At 33.6% G+C, this 23,601-nt stretch overlaps 1 protein-coding gene across 2 annotated transcripts in view; it reads right to left on the bottom strand.

The window, feature by feature from the left end:
• LOC18608962 (agamous-like MADS-box protein AGL27) overlaps positions 1 to 23,353 on the bottom strand; it is a 32,008-nt gene extending 8,655 nt beyond the window's left edge. The window contains exon 1 of one of the 2 annotated variants that reach the window (XM_018116285.1): positions 22,991 to 23,353. In XM_018116285.1, the coding sequence (XP_017971774.1) occupies positions 22,991 to 23,175 (185 nt within the window). In that variant the 5' untranslated portion in view covers positions 23,176 to 23,353. The remainder of the gene's footprint in view (positions 1 to 22,990) is intronic. The other variant, XM_007043892.2, reaches the window with a different exon arrangement.

The raw sequence follows: 23,601 nt of genomic DNA, 5'->3' as shown, positions 1-23,601 counted from the left end.
CATATTACTATACAAATGTTCTTTCTTCCAATTTCATTAACATAAATCAAAATTACAAATTCTATCATGTGAAAAATAAACCATAGTAAAAAGCAAATAATGTCAAAGTTTACAAAGGCTCCATTTGAGTATCAACAAAGTAAACATGCCAATGTTTATATATGAACTTTTATTGTGTTATAATATATATAAAAAGTGATATATGTATATATATATATATGTAGGAAGTGAAAATTGATCTCATGACAATATTTAAAGCATCCACTTGTGATGATGCTACATGTATTTCCCATGCCTTTCATTTCTAACAAGTTAACATTTGGATCATTCTTGGAATTCTCAAAATGGTTTTACTTAAAAGTTAATATAAACATTTAAGGATCTTCAACATAATGTGTGTAGCTTATTTAGCCATAGTTTAATAATAGAACTAATTTCTTGATAATAATGTACTTGCTTTAAAAAATTTGGCTACAATGTGGTTAGGCAACCTTCGAATTAGTGTATGCTCAAACAATGTTTACATAAAAAGAAACAAAGAATAATTCATCTTCACAAGGTATATAACCAAAGAAAATCAAAACACTAACTCAAGTAAAAATCTATAACAAGCTAACTATCTTTAGCCACCATCACTTTATTTCAAGGCTTAGAAATCATGACACCAAGCTTGTATTGCCACACCAGAGGTCATCCCAATTTTTGATGACCTTTTATTTCCTCTCATGAAGTTCACTTTGCCTTGTTCCACTCCTTATCAATATTAAGCCCATAAGCTGAAAACTTGCATAACTAGCTAGCCATCAGTGTGTTGTGTTTATGAACAAAAATTCACACAAATATAAACTTTATTGACAAAAAAAGCCTATTTGTTGGCGGAAAGTCATCGATTTATCTACATAGTAAATATGATCATAAGCGAAGGCATATAGTTTTCTAGAGTTACCAATCTATCAAACGAGAAAAACAATGATTTTAAGATTTTTTTATATAAAGAATCTGTAAAAAGATTACACTGATTAAATCATAACTATGAAAATAAATTATCCTTTTATTAGTCAACAAATCATTCTCTAAGCCTTTGACACTTAGTATGATCTAGTAGCTTCAATGAAAACATGTGTAATACTTATAAATGTTTTACTTTTACATTACATATCATTTACCTTCCTATATAAAATATAAGATTTTCTACTTTTTTACTATAAATTTGAGATTAATTCTTTAAACATTATTTTACTTAATATGCAAGAACTCTATAGTTGAAGAAATAATAAACTAACAATGATTAGCACTGTTTCTTTCCTACTTCTCCCTTTCAAAATGATTTTTTATTTTTTGAAAAATGAAAGATGGATATAATAATGGAGAAATGACTTGAAAGATCATCAATCAGTTCCTAATAACAATTAATTTACATCAAGGAACATATATTTTAACCTTAATAATTGCTAAGAATACATAGGAAATTTTAATTCAATATAATTTTTGGAACCCTTCTAATTAGGGAGAAGCAATTTATTTACCAAAAATATATATTTTTAATGTTATTTATTATTATTGCTTTTGAGTTCACTATAAGAGTCTGTCACATGCAAGGCTTTCCTTTGATTGTTTGCACTCTATTTCTCAATGTTTACAATTCAAGTCTTTCTAGCTGTTTTAATATGAAGTTTAAACATAAATTAGTTGAAACCGAGTTCAAACTTGTGAGCCACATTGAGTCAAACAATGTGTTTAAACTTAGATTGATTCTAAAATGGGCATATTTGCTAATTTGAGTTTCAATTTGTTTGCTTATTTTTAGAGTAAAAGAAAGAAAAAAAACCTCAAACCAAACAAATATAACTTATATGATACTGATAAGGTGAATAATTTTTTTGGATCCATCCCTAATTCGATCCATATAAATTGGTGGTAAAACATAAACATGATACTGTGTATGTTGATGAGTCAAACTTAGATGGAAAAAATCTGCCAATGATAGAAGCTATATTGATTGAAGAATTACACTAATACCATTTTAATAGATTTAATAACTGAATCAAAATGATTCGAAGGATAATCGAAACGTAAGCGACTTAGAAGGTTAGCAGCCACAGTTAGAATTTATCTATGTACCCTGCCTCCTGCATTTCCCCCCTCCTTTTATTCTCTTTCCTTCACCTTGTAGTTCCTACCTATAGAGTGATCATAGATTCTCATAATAACATACCCATCCATGAATTAAGACCGTATCAAACCTTTGACTTTAAGATTTGCTTCTACGAGTTCTAAGGTTTTCACATCTTATATGAAAATTGTGTAACTAGACAAATTATTGAAGCATGCAAGTCCTTCATGTGAGCCTCAAACAAGTATCCCTAATAATGGACATATACACTTAGTACATTTACAATTTGTAAAATAAAGCATTTTTTACTTTAGAACAAGTGAATTTTTAAACACTATCCCTTGGAAGTTACCCTATGATATTGCATACTTTGAAGAAAATAATTGGGTTCTATAAGCACCTATTTTCTATTAAATTGTTTTAATCCTACGAACATTATTATGCTGTTTTATGATGTAATAATATGATGATTATTGATAATTATATATAATATCATTAAAGCAATTATTAAAAAATTTAACAATTGGTAATGATTATTGATTTTGTAGTTCACTTTTCCTTACATATATTTTAAAAATATTTTACCATTACAATATATTATACTTTTTGGTCATGAATAATCATTTTATTGACCTTATAATTTTTTTTTCAAGTAAATCACATATTGTCAATCAATGACTTGCCAAGTATGTTTGTGAAAAGTTTGCATGATTTTCGTTCAGAATTAGTTTTATGCTAAATGCTTGAGCAAAGAAAGTTTGGAATTCTGATATTCTTTTTGAGTCTAAATGTGGACAAATTTAATTAACTTGCTGTGTAATTAGGTTATGTTGCTCTATTTGATTATGTTAGCATTATCTTGTTTTCTTTTTCTATGTTAGTTGCATTTTGTTGGAGATAGCCTAATGCATTGGCTTATTTGTGATACTTATATCTTCATTACATATTATTATTTTACATTTTAAAAAAAAATTTCTTAAACTAATTTTAACGTCATTCACAAATTTATAAATGGTTTCAAGAATCTTCCCATTTTAAACTAAAAGAGAACACTTATTATGACCCAATAATTTTACTTGACTAATAAATATCACCTATTAAGTTTGAGATTCCAAACAAAAGCCCACTTGACTTGGCGTAATTTAAATCTACTTGGATATTTCCTTTTCCTTCTTTGAAACGCAAAGTTGCTTGTAATCCTAACCTAAGCTACATTTATGTAAGTTAACACCACATGACATTGAATTGAAGAGACAATTGAACAATCATCACCATTTCTCTTTCTTCGTTGACAGCACTTTTTTTGATAAATGATGACAACAATTTTCCATCTCTTCACTACAACCACAACATCTTCGTCATGTACAATCTCAGGTCCAATATAAAAATTTTGCTTTCAACTTATCTAGTATGTTTAATAAATGCCCAATTATATCTTAGTTTGTATATGTATGACACCTATAAAACACATATGCAAAGAATGGAGCCATATCCATGCTTTAAACACCATCATTTGATGTTTAAAAGAATTTCAAAATATTAATTCATTGAGAAAAAGTCGAACAATTATGTAACAATCTTGATCTCAACTTGGCATTCATATCTACATCTGATGAAAATTGTTGAATAATTAAGCATTGAATTAGAACTCCAATGTTTAGAATTTTAACTTTTCTTTATTCGAATTTTGGAAAAGGTATTTCTCTTTGTGTAGCATTAATGGATCATTCTTCAATATCACTTTATTTCTTCCACCTACCATCGTTGCATCATCTTTCACTTTTATTGCATAACCTTACATAAATTGACACCATTTGGCTCTTTGTGTAGCATTAATGGATCATTCTTCAATATCACTTTATTTCTTCCACCTACCATCATTGCATCATCTTTCACTTGCATAACCTTACATAAATTGACACCACTTGCCACCATATTGAAGCCAAAATTTAACTATTGTTGCTGTCATCAACATCAACATTTCTCTTTCTTCCTTTGCGTCATGCTTTGTGAACAAGTTACTTTCATGAAAGGTTATTAAAATTACATACTTTTCTTACTTTTCTCACTAAATTTTAACTCGTCACGTATAAATCACGAAAATTTTCATAATGTACAAAAATATAATCATTTTAATTGATTCTGTTTAAATCCAAGACAAAAGAATGATGTGACCACCAAATCTTCAATGCCATTTTATATAACATTTTTTATATTTTTCCTTTTAATTCTTAATTGCGAAGAAAAAAAATTAAAGAAGTGTTGAAAAAGAAAAACTTAGAAAATAAGTGTTTTAAATGCCTAATATACTTTTCTTTTAATTTGTATTTCACATTACCTAACATTGATTATTTGACAACCACATTATCTCTCTCTAGTTTTTCACAGGATCGACTTCTTGGGATGCAATTGAGGTACTTCCAAGTAATCTATTCAAAAAGTTGGAAAGTAGATAATTAACAATCAAAGCTCCATCTAAATTAAAGAGGCCAATGAAAAGGAGTGGTTGACAATCAACGAGGAGGTGATTAATTTCATGGGGGAATTCTTTTTGTCATGCTCATTAAATGGTTGCATCAAAGATTGTTTAACTTATTCCGAAGGCACCAAATCCATCCACCATCAAAGACTATGGACTTATTAGTTTGGTTGTAGTGTTTATAAGGTTGTTGCCAAGGTAGTAACAAACCGCTTGCGGCAAGTTGTAGAGAAGATGTTGGGCGAAATTAATTTGATTTTATCAAAAGAAGGCAAATTATTGTTTGCTCACTAATTACAAATGGGATGATAGACTTTTTGAATTCAAAGTTGATTTAGAAAAGACAAACGATAGCATCAATTGAAATTTTTTGGATTTGGCATTGGATGATTGGATCAAAGTGGAGTTAAATAATGTATTTCTTCAACCTTAATATCTTTGTTGATTAATGGGACACTAATGAGACAATTCAAAAAAGAAAGGATTGAGATAAGGTGCCAATTATTACTCTTCCTTTTCAATATAGTAGAAGATGTTATCAGTTGTTTGCTGAACAAAGCGATAAGCATAGGCCTTTGCAAAGGGTAGAGATTTATACAAATGGATTGGAAATTTCTCATCTCTAATATGTAAATGACACGATGTTTTGTGAATCAAAATTAGAGTGTCTGATAAATGTCAAGAGAATATTCAAATGCTACCAAGTCATTTTGGGGTTAAGAGGTTAATTTTCAAAAGAACATCTCTTCAGTGTGGTAAGAAGGTTGTTAAGGACTGGCCAAGTGGGATATCATTCAAGGTAGAAAGGTCCACATATCTTGGGCTACCCTTAATTGCAAGCTAGAACTCCATTAAAGTGTGGAAGCTGGTTATGGAGAGATTCGAATCTAGACTTTCAAGTTGAAAATCGAAAGTACTTTCCATTGGCAAAAGGGTAATAATCTTACATTCCATCTTAAGGAGCTTATCCATCTACTATGTGTCATTGTTCCAAATGCTCAAAAAAGTGAAAAATCAACTTCATAAAATACAAGGAAGATTCTTTTGGAATGGGTTATCCACAAAGAGGATAATGCTTGATGTTGATTTGTTGGCTCCATTAGTTTTTGATGACAATAAAACATTCCTATTCATTTGTGTCTAACATCTTTGCTTAAGTGTGCAGGACAAAAAATTGTATACAAATAATAAATCAATCCGTCAAAAGTGTATATCAAAAATCATATGAATTAGGAAAAATGACTGCTCAACAAAAAGGAAGGTCCTTAGTTGAACAATGAAAAATATTGGTTGGCTAAAATTCAAATTGAAGAAATGGCAGGCTGAAGAGTATTAAAAAACAGAACCAACTTAATCGACCAAGAAGTGAGTTAGTTGACTAAGAAGCTACTGCCAGAAATATGGACTTCAAGGCAGAACCAACTTAGTCGACCAAGAAATAAGTTAGTCGACTAAGTGTTCTCTGCTAGAAACTGAGGCCAGAAGATAGAACCAACTTAATCGACTAAGAAGGAAGTTAGTCGACTAAAAGCTATCTGTCAGCAATTTGAACCAGAGCACTGAAAGACAGATTAACGGCTAAAACCAACTCTCAACTATTTTCAATGGCCATAAACTGTCAAACTGCCATCAGAGTTTTTTCTTCAAGTATAAAAGGGTCTCCCAACGGTTGGAAAACATATAAAGAGAAGATAGAAGACTTCCAAGCAAAGAGAGCTAAAAATTCAGCAAAAATCTCTTTGCACTTTACTGCACTCAATGCTCATCCTTGTAATTGTGTTTTGCACTTCAACTTGTACCACTTAGATCAACTTTGTGATCATAGGTACACTTTTTTTTCATTTCTCTTTATGTCCTTAGAGTGAAAGGGTCACTCTAAGGGGTTCAATCAAGCTTGGGTTAGCTTGGTTGAGTGTAAAGGTTCTAACTTAGCCTTGAAAAGTTAGGTGTTGGGTTATAGTTGAGCTCGAGAAAAACTATTGTGAAAGATTTTGGCTAAGCCTAATAAAAGCCATTGTAAAGTTTGGTGAAAGCTTGTTAATTTCACCGGTTCTTAGTGGATTGGTTAGATAATCAAGGTAGTGGATGTAGGTCTTGGACCGAACCACTCTAAATTCCTGCGCATTGTCTACTATGTTTTTATTTTCATTGCTTTTCAAATTAGTTCCTCCTTTTGTCAAGAGTCAAAAAGTGCTATTCACCCCCCTTTTACCACATTATTTGGGACCAACAAGTGGTATCAAAGCCTAACCCGTCATTAAGGTCTAACACCCTTGGGAAGATCCAAATGGCTCAACTAAAATCAGTAGTTGCTGAAGGACAATCAACAAACAGACCACCTTCGTTTGATGGCTCTAACTATCCTTATTGGAGCACTAAGTTGTCAATATATATTATAACAATTGATTATGAGATGTGAGATGTCATAACTGATGGACCATTCATTCCCTCAACTTTAAATATAGTGACAAATGAGATGATCTCTAAGCCAAGGTCTGAATGGACCGAGGTTGAAACTAAGAGAGTCCAAACAAATTTTAAGGCTATCAATACATTGCATTGTGCCTTAACTCCCACCAAATTTAAAAAAATATCAAGCTATATAACAACTAAATAAGTGTGAGATAAACTTAGGATTATCCATGAAGGGACTTCTCAAGTCAAGAAATCCAAGATAGCCCTCTTGACCCATAATTATGAAATGTTTAAAGATGAAACTTGATGAAGATATTACTAGCATGTTAAATAGATTCACAAACATCACAAACAAACTTAGTCAGCTAGGCAAACCAATACCTGAGCATGAGATTGTTAAAAGACTTCTTAAAAACTTACCAAAAAATTAGAAACCTAAAGTGACTGCAATCTGAGAAGCCAAGGACCTAAATGTTATTACTCTAGATGAGATTTGTGGTTCTCTCCTTACTCATGAACTAGAACTCAAGGAAGAGGATGAAGAAGATAGTAAGGAAGCAAAAGAAAAGAAAAATAGCATTGCACTAAAAGCTAGCACTCTTGAAGAAGAGCTAGAAGAGCTATCCTGTGATGATGATGAAGAGTTAGCACTAGTTGCAAGGAAATTCAGAAAACTTATGGACAAAAGAAACCAAAGATTGGCTAGAAAAGGGTTTAAAAAAGATCAAGGTTTTTCATGGAGAACTAGAAACAAAAATGACCCCAACAAAAAGAGTGAGCTAACTTGCTTTGAATGCAAAAAGCCTGGACATTTTAAGTTCGAATGCCCATTACTGAAAGATGAGACTCCAAAGAAAAACAAGAAATCAAAGAAGGCAATGGTGGCAACTACTTGGTTAGACAGTGACACTTCAAGTTCTGAAAGTAAGGAAGAAAAAGCTGAGAAAAGAGCAAACCTGTGTTTGATGGCACAAGATAATGAATCTGAGGTATCCTCATCCCCCTGTGATATTTCTATTGATGATTTATAAGATTAGTATGAATGCCTTTATGATGAATTTGAAACTCTTTTCAAAATACAAGACTTTAAAGAAAAAGACTGCATCACTTGAAAATGATTTGAAAAATATAAAAAAAGAGTTCAACTTTGTTTTTGAGCAAAGAAATTTTTTGCAAATTGAGTTAGAACACTCAAACAGATTTTGAAGTTTTAAAATTAGAGCTGGATAATAAATCTGAAGCTTTGCAAAAAACACTTGATGAAAACACATCTCTCAAATGTTTAAAAAGGGAAACATCAAGTAGGAACACATTTTTGAAGAAAAATTATGATAATGCTTTATCTAGATGCTATAGTTGTGGAAAACATGAACATTTATCATATGATTGTTTTAAAAAAATGATCCTATAGGTACCCATATTGCAACTTATAAAGAAAAAGTATCAAGGACCCATCAAGGTATGGGTACCTATAAAGAAAAAGTATCAAGGACCCATCAAGGTATAGGTACCCTAAAAAAACAAAAAAAATATGGATTCCAAAAGGATCCTATATTGCAACTAAGAATCAAGGACCCATCAAGGTATGGGTACCTATAAAGAAAAACTGAATTAGATTTTGTAGGTTAAGCTGCACTTAAAGGAGACATGTTCAAGAGCTCAACTCAAGAAGAAACAGCCTTGGTATATGGACAGTGGCTACTCAAGACATATGACAGGAGATGAAATGCTATTTGCTAAGTTAGACAAAAAAAAAGGAGGAAGCGTATCTTTTGGAGATGATTCAAATGGTAGAATCCATGGTATAGGAACGGTTAGTAAGAACTCTCAAACTCAAATCAATCATGTGTTATTGGTTAAAGAATTAAAACATAATTTATTGAGCATTAGTCAATTGTGTGATAAAGGATTTAAAGTATGCTTTGATTCAAATAAGTGTGAAGTGATAGATATAAGCACCAATAAAGTCTCATTTATAAGAAGAAGATTAAAAAATATGTATGTTGTATTTCTTGAAGATCTTGAAATGAATTGTGAAATGTATTTAATGGCAAATGCTGAAAATGATAGCTGGCTATGGCATAGGAGACTAGGTCATGTAAGCATGCATACAATGTCAAAATTAATCAAGAAAAATCTAGTTGTTGGACTGCCGGATATAAAATTTGAAAATGATAAAATATGTGATGCTTGCCAACTAAGAAAACAAGTTAGAACATCCTTTAAGACTAAGAAGATTGTGTCAACAACTAGACCTCTTGAATTGTTACACATTGATCTATTTGGTCCAATAAGTACAACTAGTTTAAGAGAAAAATCTTATGGCTTTGTGCTAGTTGATGACTACTTTAGGTACACTTGGGTTTATTTTCTTGCTCATAAGAATGATGCCCCACCAGCATTTATAAGTCATTGTAGGAAAGTTGAGAATGAGAAAGGATTAACCATAGTTAGTATTAGGAGTGATCATGGAGAAGAATTTGAAAATGATGAATTTGAGAAATTTTACAATGAAAAGTGATTGGGTCATAATTTTTTTGCACGTAGAACACCCCAGCAAAAATGGAGTTGTAGAGAGAAAAAATCGAACCTTAAAAGAAATGGCTAGAACTATGTTATGTGAGAATAACCTGTTAAAATATTTTTTTGCTGAGGCAGTGAACACAGCAGCATATATACTTAATAGAGTTTCAATTAGAGCCATGATATCAAAGACTCCATATGAACTTTACAAAGGTAAGAAACCTAATATTTCACAACTTAGGAGTTTTGGTTGTAAATGTTTTGTGTTAAACAATGGAAAATAGTCATTAGGCAAATTTGATGCAAAGAGTGATGAGGCAATATTTTTTGAATATGCATTAAACTCAAAGCCCTATAAAGTTTTCAACAAAAGAACTTTAACTGTTGAGGAATCAATTCATGTAGTTTTTGATGAGTCCAATGCTTACAAAAGGAAATCCATGCTGATGATGATGGTGTAGAAATCTTAGAAAGGCAAATAGAATAAATGAGCTTAGAGAACAATAAAAATAATGAAGAAAGCTCACCTAGAAAAGAAAATGAAACTCCACCTCTAGAAAATTTGCAAAGAACAGAAATTCAACATAGTGATCTTCCACGGAGTTGAAGATATGCAAAAGACCATCCACAAGAACAAATCATAGTTGACATTTCTCAAAGAGTTAAGATTAAAAGAGCAACAAGAAAGACCTGTGAGTTTTCAGCTTTCATATATCAAATTGAGCCTAAGACATTTGATGAAGCAAAAAAAGAGGAAAGTTGGATATTGGCCATGCAAGTGGAACTTGATCAATTCAAAAGAAACCATGTGGTCATTAGTCTCTATGCCTTTAAACCACCCTATTGTTGGAACAAAATGGGTGTTTAGAAATAAAGTAAAAGAGCAAGAAAATGTTGTTAGAAATAAAGCTAGGTTGGTAGCCCAAGGATACAACCAAGAGGAAAGAATTGACTATGATGAAACCTTTGCATCGGTTGCTAGAATTGAAGCCATAAGATTGTTGCTTGCTTTTGCATGCTTTATGAATTTTAAATTGTACCAAATGGATGTAAAGAGAGCATTTTTAAATGAATTTATTCAGAGGAAGTGTATGTAGAACAACCACTAGGATTTGAAGACTTTGAAAAACCAGATCATGTTTTCAAACTTCACAAAGCCTTGTATGGATTGAAACAAGCTCCTATAGCTTGCTATGAGAGGCTTTCGGAATTTCTAATTGAAAAAGGATATGTTAAGGGTAGCATTGATACTACATTGTTTATTAAAAGATACATAAAGGATTTAATCGTTGTTCAAATTTATGTGGATGACATTGTATTTGGTGCAACTAATGAGGCTTTATGCAAGAACTTTGCTCAAGAAATGTAGGGTGAATTTGAGATGAGCATGATGGGTGAGCTGAAGTATTTTCTTAGTCTTTAAATTAAACAAAGCGAGAAAGGAATCTTCATCCACCAAGAAAGATACACTCAAAACATGCTCAAAAGGTTTGATATGCTCAAGCTGAAAATCCATTTGTACACCAATGAGTCCATCCACCAGACTTGATTTAGATGAAAAAGGAAAGGATGTTGATCAAAAGCTCTACAGAGGTATGATCGGATCATTACTCTACTTAACAACAAGCAGACCATATATTTAGTTTAGTGTGTGTTTGTGTGCTAGATTTCAGTCACAACCTAAAGAATCACACTTAACTGCTGTTAAGAGAATTTTTAGATATCTCTTAGAAACACAAACCTTAGGAATATGGTACTCTAGAGAATCATTATTTAATCTTGTAGGCTATTTATATGCAAACTTTGCAGGAAGCAAAACCGATAGAAAGAGCACTAGTGGAACATGTCAATTTTTAAGAAGTATGCTAGTATCCTGGTCAAGTAAGAAACAAAATTCTGTAGCACTCTCTACAGCTGAAGTAGAGTATATTTCCTTAGGTAGTTGTTGTGCTCAGATTTTGTGAATCAAACAACAACTATGAGATTTTGGAATAACAGTACATAATGTACCAATTTTCTGTGACAACACAAGTGCAATCAATATATCTAAAAATCCTGTGCAGCATTCTAGGACTAAGCACATTGAGATTAGGCACCATTTTGTTAAAGACCATGTAATGAAGGGTGATATTAAAATTGAGTTTGTGAATCTTCGCATCAATTAGCTGACATCTTTACCAAACTTTTACATGAAGATAGATTGTGAGATTAGAAGAAATTTAGGGATGATTAATATGCGGAGTTGTAGGTAAATTTTTAACTCATACACATAAAATAGAAGGCACTTAGTCGACTAAGAGAGATCTTAGTCAACTAAGAGCATTCTGTCTCATTAAATAATAAGACTCAATTAAGTTAAAGGCAGGAGGAATAAAATATGAGAAGAAACTGCTTACCGAGAATTAAAATAGAGAAGGAAAAACCGCCCAAACCAAAAATAAAATTAGGAGACAATTTTTGAATTTTGAAGGGGAAGTTACTAACTGCACTTAAATAGGGGGAGTCCGAAAGTTTTTCTTTTGGAATTAAACTACTCTCAACCTATTTTCTTTACATTCTCTCTTTGCTAAAACCAACGCCTGAAATTGAAACCCGCGCCTCTCAACCATTCAAAACCTTGAGTCCAAAATCATCCAAACTAAATGATGAAGTTAGGAAAATCTCAAGAACTTCTGGAGAAGCAGAAAGGTAAACGACCGATGGAAGAAAGTCTGAAAGCTGAAAAACTGAAGAAAAAGAAGAGGATTGAGTCAAGATCTATAAGTAAAGAATCTGAAAAATCGAAGAGCCACAAATTTGAAAAGAAGAAAGATAATAGCAAATCGCACAAGAAAGGTACTACTTCATCTTCTAAATTCAAAAATAAAGTACATGAAGAGAGACTTAGGAAAATAAAGAATGCACCTATCACTTGTGTAAAATATATTGATTGGAAAAGCTTTTGTGAAATGCCTGAAATCCTGACAAGTCTATCAGATTATTTTGAAGAATTAAAATTGAAGGAGTTCAACATATTTAAAAACCGATCATACAGTGCTAGTTTAGTTAAAGAATTCTATTCGAGTATAGTTGTTGACAAGGATGAAGTGGAAAATCTTGATGACTATTCTGATGAGGGTCTGAATGTGCTTTTGAATGGGAAAGAATTTACTGTCGCTACTGCAGATTTAGGTGAACTTCTTAAAATAGAGTGTAATGAGGGAGAATTTGAATTCCTTGAGAAGTATGACCCCTCATTCTTGTGGAAAGTTATCACAGGGAAAAGAGAAAAGTATTTTTCCAAGAGTAATGTCGGGCTTATTACAAGTCTTCAAATAAGGATTCTACATTACTTTGTTACCGCCAATATTCATGGCAGGAGTGAAAGCCTCCAAGATTTATGGCTAATGGAACATGCATTTAGTGGTGTTGCACTTAATCTGGGTAGGTTTATGATTGAAAGAATGAGGAGAGCATGCAGACTGGAGAAGATAAACTTGCCTTATGAAAATATCATCACTTCTCTAGTGCAAAAGAAAGGAATTTAGAGTTCTAGATATGAGGCAAACAAGGTCAAAATCAGAGACCAAGCCATTTATCTAGGATGCTTGCCTAAAATGGGGTATAAACTCGATGGAGAAAGATACATTAAAACCTCCAATACTGGTCTAGAAAAAGAATCCTTCTTATCTGCTCAACCAGAGGCAACACCATCTCAATTCTCCAATGAAGTAATCTTTAATCTGCTAATGAGAATTGATGGGAAACTCACAAATCAAGGAGCAACAATTCAAAAAATTGAAGAAAGGTTAACAGAAATGGAAAGCAAAATGAAAGGAAAAGAAAAAATGCCATCTGAATCAACTACTGCAGACAACTCTGCAACTCCTAGCCTAGCTCCAGCAAGACAAAAAGCTGAGGTGCAAGCTGAAGGTCATGAACCTGAGGTGGAACAACAGAAGAAAATCCCCCTCACTTGAGCCTCAGGACAAGGAAGAATCAGTACAAGGAACCGAGGAGCTTGGATCACTTAATGAAAATCTTCCTTCTGAACCCTAACCTCAACCATCTCCTCCACATTCTGAAGAGGTTTCAATCATGGGACTTTTCCATCAAATGGTTCAAGAGGAGCAAGCTGAGAAAGAGGTAGCTAAGGCAAAAGCTCAGCAAGCAGCATCTGCATCAGCTCCTACTGTAGAAGGGAAACTTGGAAAAAGAAAAGCAAAGACCACTACTGCTCCCCAAGTCAAGTCCAAACCACCTAGCATGGGCAAGAAAACAATGGCAACTAAAACAAAGTTCATCAAAAGGAGGAAATCATCCAGATTGGTTGAGAAAGCCAAGCCAACACCAATCTGCTCTCCTCAAAACCCTTTTGAAATTTCATCCCCTGAATAATCCCCTGAAATATCACCACCTCAACCATCTCCTTAACCAGAATCCTCTCCTCAACCCCTCAATGTCAAATACTACACTGATGATGAATCCTCTACGTCATCATCCTCAGAAAATGATTAGGAATTGATGATGACAAAAAGGGAGAGAAGTGTGGTAAGGACCTTGGGGGAGAAATTATGGAAAGATTAAGGGAAAGATTAGGGGAGAAATTATGGAAAGATTAGAGGAGATAGGAAGTAGAAACTATCTAGGGGCAATTTCAGAACATTAACTGTTATTTTTTAGTTATTTGTTGTTTGTGCCCTTTTGACAATTGAACACTTGAATTTAACCTTGTTGTTTATATTTTTGTGTGTAAAATGGAATGCTAATATGTTTATGTTATTTAGTTATTGATGATTGAATATTTGATGATGTCTTACTGTCTATGGTATTTTTACTACTGTTGATAAAAATCTGGTGCTAAACTGATATTGGGATAGTATGTTGATGACTGACTTTTATTATGACATTGTGAATGGATTGTGTTTGTGAATACATATGGATGCTAAGTATATTATATCTGTTGAATGATGAATGGCATAGACAAAATCTGATAACAATATATTGTTGACAGACACTGCTGAAATATTGATGATAATCTGTCAACATTCACCTGCTATAAATCACTTTATATTTCTACATATATATACTTTGAATGTATAGTATCATTTTCTATATGACATGAATAAAATTTGCTGGAATGAATAAGCAAAATAAGCACACACTAAGGGGGAGCAATCTTCATTTTTGCAGAATTAAAAAGAATAAAAAGACATCGTGCTTTTAATCAAGAAATATTTTGTCATAATCAAAAAATGAGGAGATTGTTGACTTCATTAGTTTTTTATGATAATAAAACATTCACATTCATTTGTGTATAACATCTCTGCTTAAGTGTGCAGGACGAAAAATTGTATACAAATAATAAATCAATCCGTTAAAAGTGTATATCAAAAATCATATGAATGAGGAAAAATGATTGATCAACAAAAAGGAAGGTTCTTAGTTGAATAATGAAGAATATTGGTTGGCTAAAATTCAAATTGGAGAAATGACGGGCTGAAGAATATTGAGAAATAGAACTAACTTAGTCGACTAAGAAGTGAGTTAGTTGACTAAAAAGCTACTGCCAGAAATCTGGACTTCAAGACATAACCAACTTAGTCGACCAAGAAATAAGTTAGTCGACTAAGTGTTCTTTGCCAGAAACTGAGGCCAAAAGACAGAACCAACTTAATCGACTAAGAAGGCAGTTAGTCGACTAAAAGCTCTTTGTCAGCAATTTGAACCAGAGCATTAGAAGACAGATTAACGGCTAGAACCAACTCTCAACTGTTTCCAACGACCATAAACTGTCAAACTGCCATCAAAGCTGTTTCTTCAAGTATAAAAAGGTCTCTCAACAGTTAGAAAACATATAAAGAGAAGATAGAAAGCTTCCAAGCAAAAAGAGCTAAAAATCTAGCAAAAATCTCTCTGCACTTTACTGCATTCAACGCTCATCCTTGTAATTGTGTTTATCACCTCAACTGGTACCACTTAGATCAACTTTGTGATCATAAGTACACTTCTATTTCATTTCTCTTTATGTCCTTAGAGTGAAACGATCACTCTAAGGGGTTCAATCAAGCTTGGGTTAGCTTGGTTGAGTGTAAAGGTTCTAACTTAGCCTTGAAAAGTTAGGTGTTGGGTTATAGTTGAGCCCGAGAAAAACTATTGTGAAAGGTTTTGGGTAAGCCTGATAAAAGCAATTGTAAAGCTTGGTGAAAACTTGTTAATTTCACCGGTTCTTAGTGGATTGGTTGAAAAATCCTTGGTTAGATAATCAAGGTAGTGGATGTAAGTTTTGGACCGAACCATTATAAATTCCTGTGCATTGTCTACTCTGTTTTTATTTTTATTGCTTTTCAAATTAGTTCATCTTGCCAAGAGCCAAAAAGTGTTGTTCACCCCCCCTCTAGCACATTTATTTGGGACCAACATGATTGGGAGTCTAACTACAAATACAAGGATTTTGGTGGATATTGTCATTGACAAATAGATGAAAAATAAAGCGTTACTCACTAAGTGGATAACTGTTACTAAAATTGAGAAGTAGTAGTAAAGTATTAACACTATGGATGAATATTATTAGACCACTCATTCTAGATGAAATGTTCTTTCCCATTGTGAATCTGGCTTGGGATAGGTGGTGGGGAATGAAAATACTACATCCTTCTAAAGGGGGCAATGGATTGAAGGCAAGCTTCTTCAATAAAGGTACCTAAGGATTTTCACGTTAGCAATTAAAAAGATGAGAATAAATTCGAGGAATGGAAAAACATTGTTCGAAGGTGAAAGATTAAGTTGAGAAGGAACCCTTTGGATTGGGAAATAGAGCAATGGAACCATTTAGTATAGTTATTACAAGAATTTATGTTGATTCAAAGATGGAAGAAAAAATAATGGGGAAAGGCTCAGCAAGTGGTAGTTATACTACCAATTCCTTTTTGTAGACCAATTATGACAACCAACAATGTGAGACTAGACCATTGGAAGACGATATGGGTGAGACTTATGGATCATAAGTTGGAGATCTTTGTATGGCATATATTGAAAGGAAAAGTGGTGGTAAAAGTGGAATTAGCTAAAAATAGAATGGGTAAGCAGGAGCTTGACGATATGTCCACCATGTAATAAGAAAACAAAATTGGTAAGTCACTTATTCTTCACTTGTGTGGAATCATGAAAGATTTTGGCTAAAGTAGGGTTAACGTGGGGAGTTGGGTCAGTAACCCCTAAAAGATGCCATTCCTTTCATTTTGGTGTGGAACGACATGCAGTTTTCAAAAGGAAATGGGCAAGTAAGGCGCATGGCATTCTTTATTATGGCTCTTCCACAACGAGATTGCTTTTAAAGGTAAAATGTGAGATGCCTTACAACTTTGTGAAAATTTGAAACTAGGAATTGCATGGCAGATTAAAGAAAAAAAGTTAGATTAGAATGTTTAGGCTTTGGATTTGTTTTGATCGCCCACTCTCGCATTAATTGCAAAACCAACCAAAGAAAAGAACACAACGTACACATTGAAAAAACCACCTCATGGGTCATTGAAATTCAACGTTGATAAGGTTGCAAGGAGATGCCCATGACAAATTGGAATAGAAGGTGTGTTACGCAATGAACCATACACTATTTTGATCATTATTTTGATCATTTTCTTTAAAGATATGGGGATACAAGAGTTTAATGGTGCTATATTATTGGCCATGGAAAAGGCTTTCACCATTTTTACCATTTCTAGATAGGTTGATACATAAGATTATTGTGTAAAAGTGAGTCAAGTAATGCGATGAATTGGGTTAACAAAACCCTCAAAAAGCTCCATGGAGGATGAAGAATCGCAAGTTGCACATAAAGTAACTAAAAGATAATTAAAAAGCTAGGACATCTACCATATGCATTGAAAAGCAAATGAGGTTGTCAATAACCTTGCAAAATTGTGGACTTCAAACAATGAATGATCTCTAACTGGTGTTCTAACTAGAAATTGGTCTAAGATTTACTATAAGTCCATCCTTGTTAGAACGAATTGTCTATTTATGATTCATTGCCTTGAACAAAATAATTGCTTTACTTGTGTTACATGTTTGTGCTTTAAATTCTATTATGCTACATGCATCATTGAGGTTTCTGAGTCTTATATTTCTTTTACATTTTTAGATTTTGCTACGAGAAAGATGGGCTTTGGATGATTGCATCAAGGTGGAGTTAGATGATGTATTTCCTCAACCTTAATCTTTGTTGGTTAGTAGGACAACAATGAGACAATTCAAGGTGAGGAAAGGATTGAGATAAAATGCCCATTATTACTCTTCTTTTCCAATATAGTAGAAGAAGCTTTCCAATGTTTGATGTGTTGGCTCCATATGTTTTTGATGATAATAAAACATTTCTCATTCATTAATGTTTTACTTCATTATTTAAGTGTGTAGGATAAAGTAAATTCCCTCAATGAAATGAATGATTAAAAACAAGATCATATAATAGAGACTAATCAATAAAAATGGGAAAGATGAAAAGAGCTAGTGAAGACAAAGCTTTTGTAATTGATTATCAAAAGGCCTTAATCAGTTAAGGAATAACGGGGATACAAGTTAAAGCAAAACAGAAAAATTTTAATAAGTTAGCACTAGGCTTAACTAATTAAGATATTGCTGGACAAAGGAAAACAGAGATGTACTAATCAATTAAGGCATGGAGTTAATCGGTTAGAGCAAAAGACTTGAAGAATCCCTAAGTGCCAAAATTTAAATTCAAAGTGATGTTGACCATTGAATGAAGCCAAAATGAAGAAGTGCAAATTTGAAGAATTTTTAATTGATTAGAGCTTGTGTTAATCGGTTAAGCTAAAGGAAGTGAAGCTCTAATCTATTAAAGGAAGTTAAGCTCTAATCTAAGCTTACGTTGTAAAAGCTTAGTGGAAGCTGTTAATTCCATTGGTATAGTGAAGTTGGATTGAAAATCCTTGATTGGAATATTAAGGTAGTAGATGTAGGTCAAGGGGACCGAACCATTATAAATACTCTTGCATTGTCCACTTCTCTATATCCTTATTTACTAGTTATCTTTTAACTACTACAAGCTTTAAATGCTTCTTCTTTCAACTAGTTCAAAGTTCTATAATTTAAAAAGAACTGATCTTAAAATTTGGACTGTTATTCACCCCTTTCTAACACTCCAACAAGACCAACATGATGAACAAAGTGACATGCATAAGCCTTTGCAAAAGGTAGAGATTAATAAAAACAGATTGGAAAGTTCTCATATCTAATATGCAGATAACATAATGATATTCTATGAACCAAAATTAAAGTGTTTGTTGAATGTCAAGAGAATACGAAATGTTACCAAGTCATTTCGGGGTTGGAGATTAATTTTCAAAAAAACAATCTCTTCAGTGTGGGTATTGATAAGGAGGTCGTTAAGGACTAAAGAGATGGGATAACATTCAAGGTAGAAAGGTCATCCACAAAGAGGAAATACTTAATGTTGATTGGGAGTCTATCTACAAAAATAAAGATTTTAGCGGATTTAGAGTGATTGATATGCAAATGAAAAACAAAGCACTACTCAATAAATGGATACCTATTACTGAAATCGAGAAGTTGTAGTATGGCATCAACATTGTGGATGAATATCGTTAGATCACTCACTTCAAATAGGTTTTTTCCCATTGTGAATGTGGCTTGGGATATGTGGTGGGGAACAAAAATAATTATCCTTTTGGAGTGAGGAATGGATAAAAGGCATGCTTTTTCGACAATATACCCAAGGATTTTCAAGTTGGCAGTTAAAAAAAGAGGAAAGATTAAGGAATTCGAGGAATGGAAAAAGATTGTTTAAAGGTGGAAGATTAAGTTGAGAAGGAACCCTTTTGACAAGGAAAAAGAGTAATGGAGCCATTTAATATGGTTATTACGAGAATGTTTAGAGATGGAAAAAAATAGTGGGGAAAGGCTCACCAAGTGGCAATTATTCTGTTAATTTCTTTTATAGATCAATTATGACAACCAACAATGTGAGACTAGACCATTGGAAGAAGATATGGGTGGGACTTATGTCTCATAAGTTGGAGTTCTTCGTATGGCAAATATTTAAAGGAATGATGATAGTAAAAATGGAATTAGCTCATAGAGGAGTGGTAAGTAGTAGCTTGACAATATGTCCATTATGCAATAAGGAAATGAAGTCGATAAGTCATTTATTCTTCACTCGTATGGAATCATGAAAGATTTGGGTAAAGTGGTGTCAATGTTGGGGATTGGACGAGTAACCCCTCAAATTGCCATTTTTTTTTTCTTTTTGGCATGGAATGACATGCAGATTTCAAAACGAAATAGGCAGGTATGGTGCATGGCATTCTCTGTTATTATATGCTCATTGTGGCTCTTACACAAGTAGATTGTTTTTAAAAGTAAAATGTGAAATGCTTAACAACTTTAAGAAAATGTGAAACTAAGAATTGCATGGCAAATTAAAGAAAAATGGTTAGATGAGAATGTTTTGACTTTGGATTTGTTTAGGTGTCCTATTCTCACATCAACTGCAAAGCCAACCAAAGAAAAGAACACAACTCACCCATGGAAAAAACCACTTCAGGGGTCACTAAAATTCAATGTTGATGAGGATGTAAGGGCATGCCCATGGAAAATTAGAATAAAAGGTGTCTTGCACAATGAAACAAACACTATTCTGATCATTTTCTCTAAAGATGTGCGCATCCAAGAGTCCAATGGTGCTAAACTATTGGCCATCAAAAAGGTCACCATTTTTACCACCGCTAAATGGGTTGATACACATATACTTATTGTGGAAAGTGAGTCAAGTAATGGGATGAATTGGATTAAAAAGCCCCAGGAAGCTCTATGGAGAATGAGGAACTATATATTGCACATAAAGTACCTAAAAAATAGTTAAAAAGGTATGACATCCACCATATACATAGAGAGGCAAATGAGGTTGCTGATAACCTTGCAAAAAGTTAAGTACAAAGAATAAAGGGTCTCTTACCAGTGTTTTAACTGGAAATTGGTTTGAAGTTTATTAAAAGTTGATCCTATTAGAAAAGAATTGTCTATTGAAGATCCATTGCCTTATAACAAAATGATTGGTCTATTTGTGTTACATGCTTGTGCTTTAAATTTATTATGCTACATACATTGTTGAGGTTGAGCTATAAGGATGTATGTGATGGAAGGGCGGTATGGCACTGCTTGGTGTTGTTCTACTGCTAGATGCTTGAAAAGAAAGAAAGTTGTGGAAGGTGGGATAAGCAAGACATTTAGTGTGTGTTGAAGCTACAATTTCAAGTGTGGACACTCATGACCAGATGAAAACCAGGAGAGAGCAAGGAAAGTGTAGCTTTTTGGTTGAGTAGTTGGCAAATAGTTTCAATGCTATTGTGCTTAGGCATTATGCTAGAGGTGAACTTGTTTTGTGTTCATTTACCAATTGTTATTGTGTAACTTGCTGGGGGAATTTGTTGGGTGTATTAATGCCTTTTCTCCCCACTTTGTTTTGATTGGTTTGAGCTCCGTTTATAAAGTTATTAATAAGAGTACAACTTTTTTTTTAAAAAAAATCTCCATCTAAATTTTGCAAATGTCACGATTCTTTATCTCCCCTAATTATTTTGTTATAACTCATTCTCAAACTTTTTCTCCATTGGTGCCTTTGCTAAATTCCAATAATTGTTTGTCATGTCAATATCTACTTAATAATCATCAAATTATTCCCAATATCCTTATTTTCCTACTAATTAAATCCAATCAACTCCCTAGTTGCAACTAAATTGACTGCTCACAAGAACACACAAAAATGAAATTACATGTCATAACATATAAGCTCACTTACATGAAAATTATGACCTTGGCATCCCAGTTACCTCGTTGCAAACTTTATGAAACTAAGTGCACTTGCATATCCTTTTAAGCCTAATATACTAGAATGTCATCTTGGAAAAGTGCACTTGCATACTTTTTCTTGAATAGTAATTACTCAAACACTATTGGCCTACATGCAAAAAAGAATTTAACCATGGGAGAATCCAGAAGACTAGATTAATAAGTTCTCCTAAAACAATTTATGTAGTTTAAATTTCACCGGTATTACTCGAGACCTATAGTAGAGCATAGCATAGGATGACACAGCTTTTTGCAATGTGATGATATATCCATCCTCTCTTTTCTTATTGCTTCAACAGAATCACAATCTGAACATATATCTAGACTTCCCTAAAACTATTTAAACATCTTTTCCTCATCTCATGCTTAACGGAGATACTTGATTCCCCTAGTAAGTGTATCTAAAAGCACCTAAGTCCAAATTCATCATCTACTTCAATCCTTCACATCCTTCATTTCCACCTAAAGCTAGGTAGATCCTCTACCAAATTAATTGCATTTCTCTTGCCGTGAGCCAAGTTCTCCTGCAGACTTCCTCTTGTTAAACCCATTACGAATGGCTCTTTCGTGATATCCTTTCACTTGATGACAGTCCCCAACTTATCCTCAACAAACGTCTCTCATGTTTAACGTTTCAGTGGGTCAACGTTAAACGTGGCAAAACTTTATCAGCACTGAAGGGGACAGGCAATGGACCAAAGCGCTTGGTGTTTCGCTATCAGAGAGAAAAAAAAGCCAAAAATGCTATACAAATAGATTGCTTCCTAAGACGCTAAAATGAGAAGGAAGAGACAATATCGTTACGTTGCATAAGAATATATCATGAGTCACTAGAAAAGCCCAGCAACACAAAAATCTGCTGCTGGCATCTTCGCGGTGACTTTAATCAATTCGATCGGTCACATACACGTGGAGGAAATACAGTAAATAGAACGCTACAATATCATGCAGCAGCAGGGAAAATCTTCGTCTACGCAGAAGCAAACATCATAATATCCTAAAGCAATATCTTTCAAAAAAAAAAAATCGTAAAGCAACAACTAAAACTGCCGTAAATTTTGAGGTTTGAACCACATTTTAGAGCAACTGTGCGTGAACAAAAATAAAGTTAAAAATAAATCAATAAAAAAAAAACAAGACTCTTTTAGATTATAGTTACTAATTTTATATAAGAGCTGACTTGAGCATGGGAAAGTACATACAAAAGATAAAACTAAAGGATTTGGGCTTTTAAAGAAAACGGACTCGCTTTTGGAGCCATTCCAGGCATAAAATAATGGAAACGCGCCTAGTTCCTAGAGATAGAAGCAGCTCTACATCCCTAGGGACCAATTAAGGCAATAAAGAAGACAAATATGAATATATATATATGAACAGAAAAAGAAATAAATGCAAAGTCGAATACGTACACTAACAAAACAAAATGGGGGAAAATCAACTTAGGTAGCACTAAAATAGTAAGGTTTCAAAATTGTTTGAATAATCTCTGACTTTCCGTTGACTCATTCGAAAACCAAAAGGCAGAGCAAAGACAGAAGGAAGAGAGAGAGAGAGAGAGAGAGATAACAGAGTGACATAGAGCGAGAAGAGCGTACCCGTCGGCGCTAGAGAACTCGTAGAGCCTGCCGCGGCTGGAGAAGATAACGAGAGCGATCTCGACGTCGCAGAGAACGGAGAGTTCACGAGCCTTCTTGATCAAGCCGGAGCGGCGTTTCGAAAAGGTGACTTGGCGACTGCTCTTATCTTCGATTCGCTTCATCTGCACCTTCCTCCTCCCCATTCTCGGACGGTTTTTGTCCTAATTTTTTTAAAAAAATTGTTCTTTGCTTTTTTTCTATTTTTTTGCTTTTTGTTTGTCTTGCAGGGAAAAGGAGATAAAGAAGAGGAGGAGCAACGCAGGAAGTTAATGGAATAATTGATACGGATGAGTTACTTAAAAAGAAAAATGAGGGGCCAAGGTGGAGTAACTTAGTAGCAGTATTAGAAGCAAGTTAAGTCGGTCGGTGTGCGGCCTTGATAACGGAATCGCTATGACACGTGGCTTGCGTGCATGTCGTCTTTCATTGCGGCTGCTTTTTCATTTTTGGGTGGTTTTTGGGGAGAGACCATTTTCCCCTATTGGCGCGCCTATTTTTCTAGAAAAAGGACTAACAAGTAGGAAATGTGCTACGACTGGGCCGAGGAGTGAGGCGCACATAAAACAATA

This window comes from Theobroma cacao, chromosome 2 (assembly GCF_000208745.1).
Source record: "Theobroma cacao cultivar B97-61/B2 chromosome 2, Criollo_cocoa_genome_V2, whole genome shotgun sequence".
In the NCBI taxonomy this organism is placed as follows: domain Eukaryota; kingdom Viridiplantae; phylum Streptophyta; class Magnoliopsida; order Malvales; family Malvaceae; genus Theobroma; species Theobroma cacao.
The sequence above is the reverse complement of the archived record's forward strand: the minus strand, read 5'-3'. Positions and strand labels throughout refer to the sequence as shown.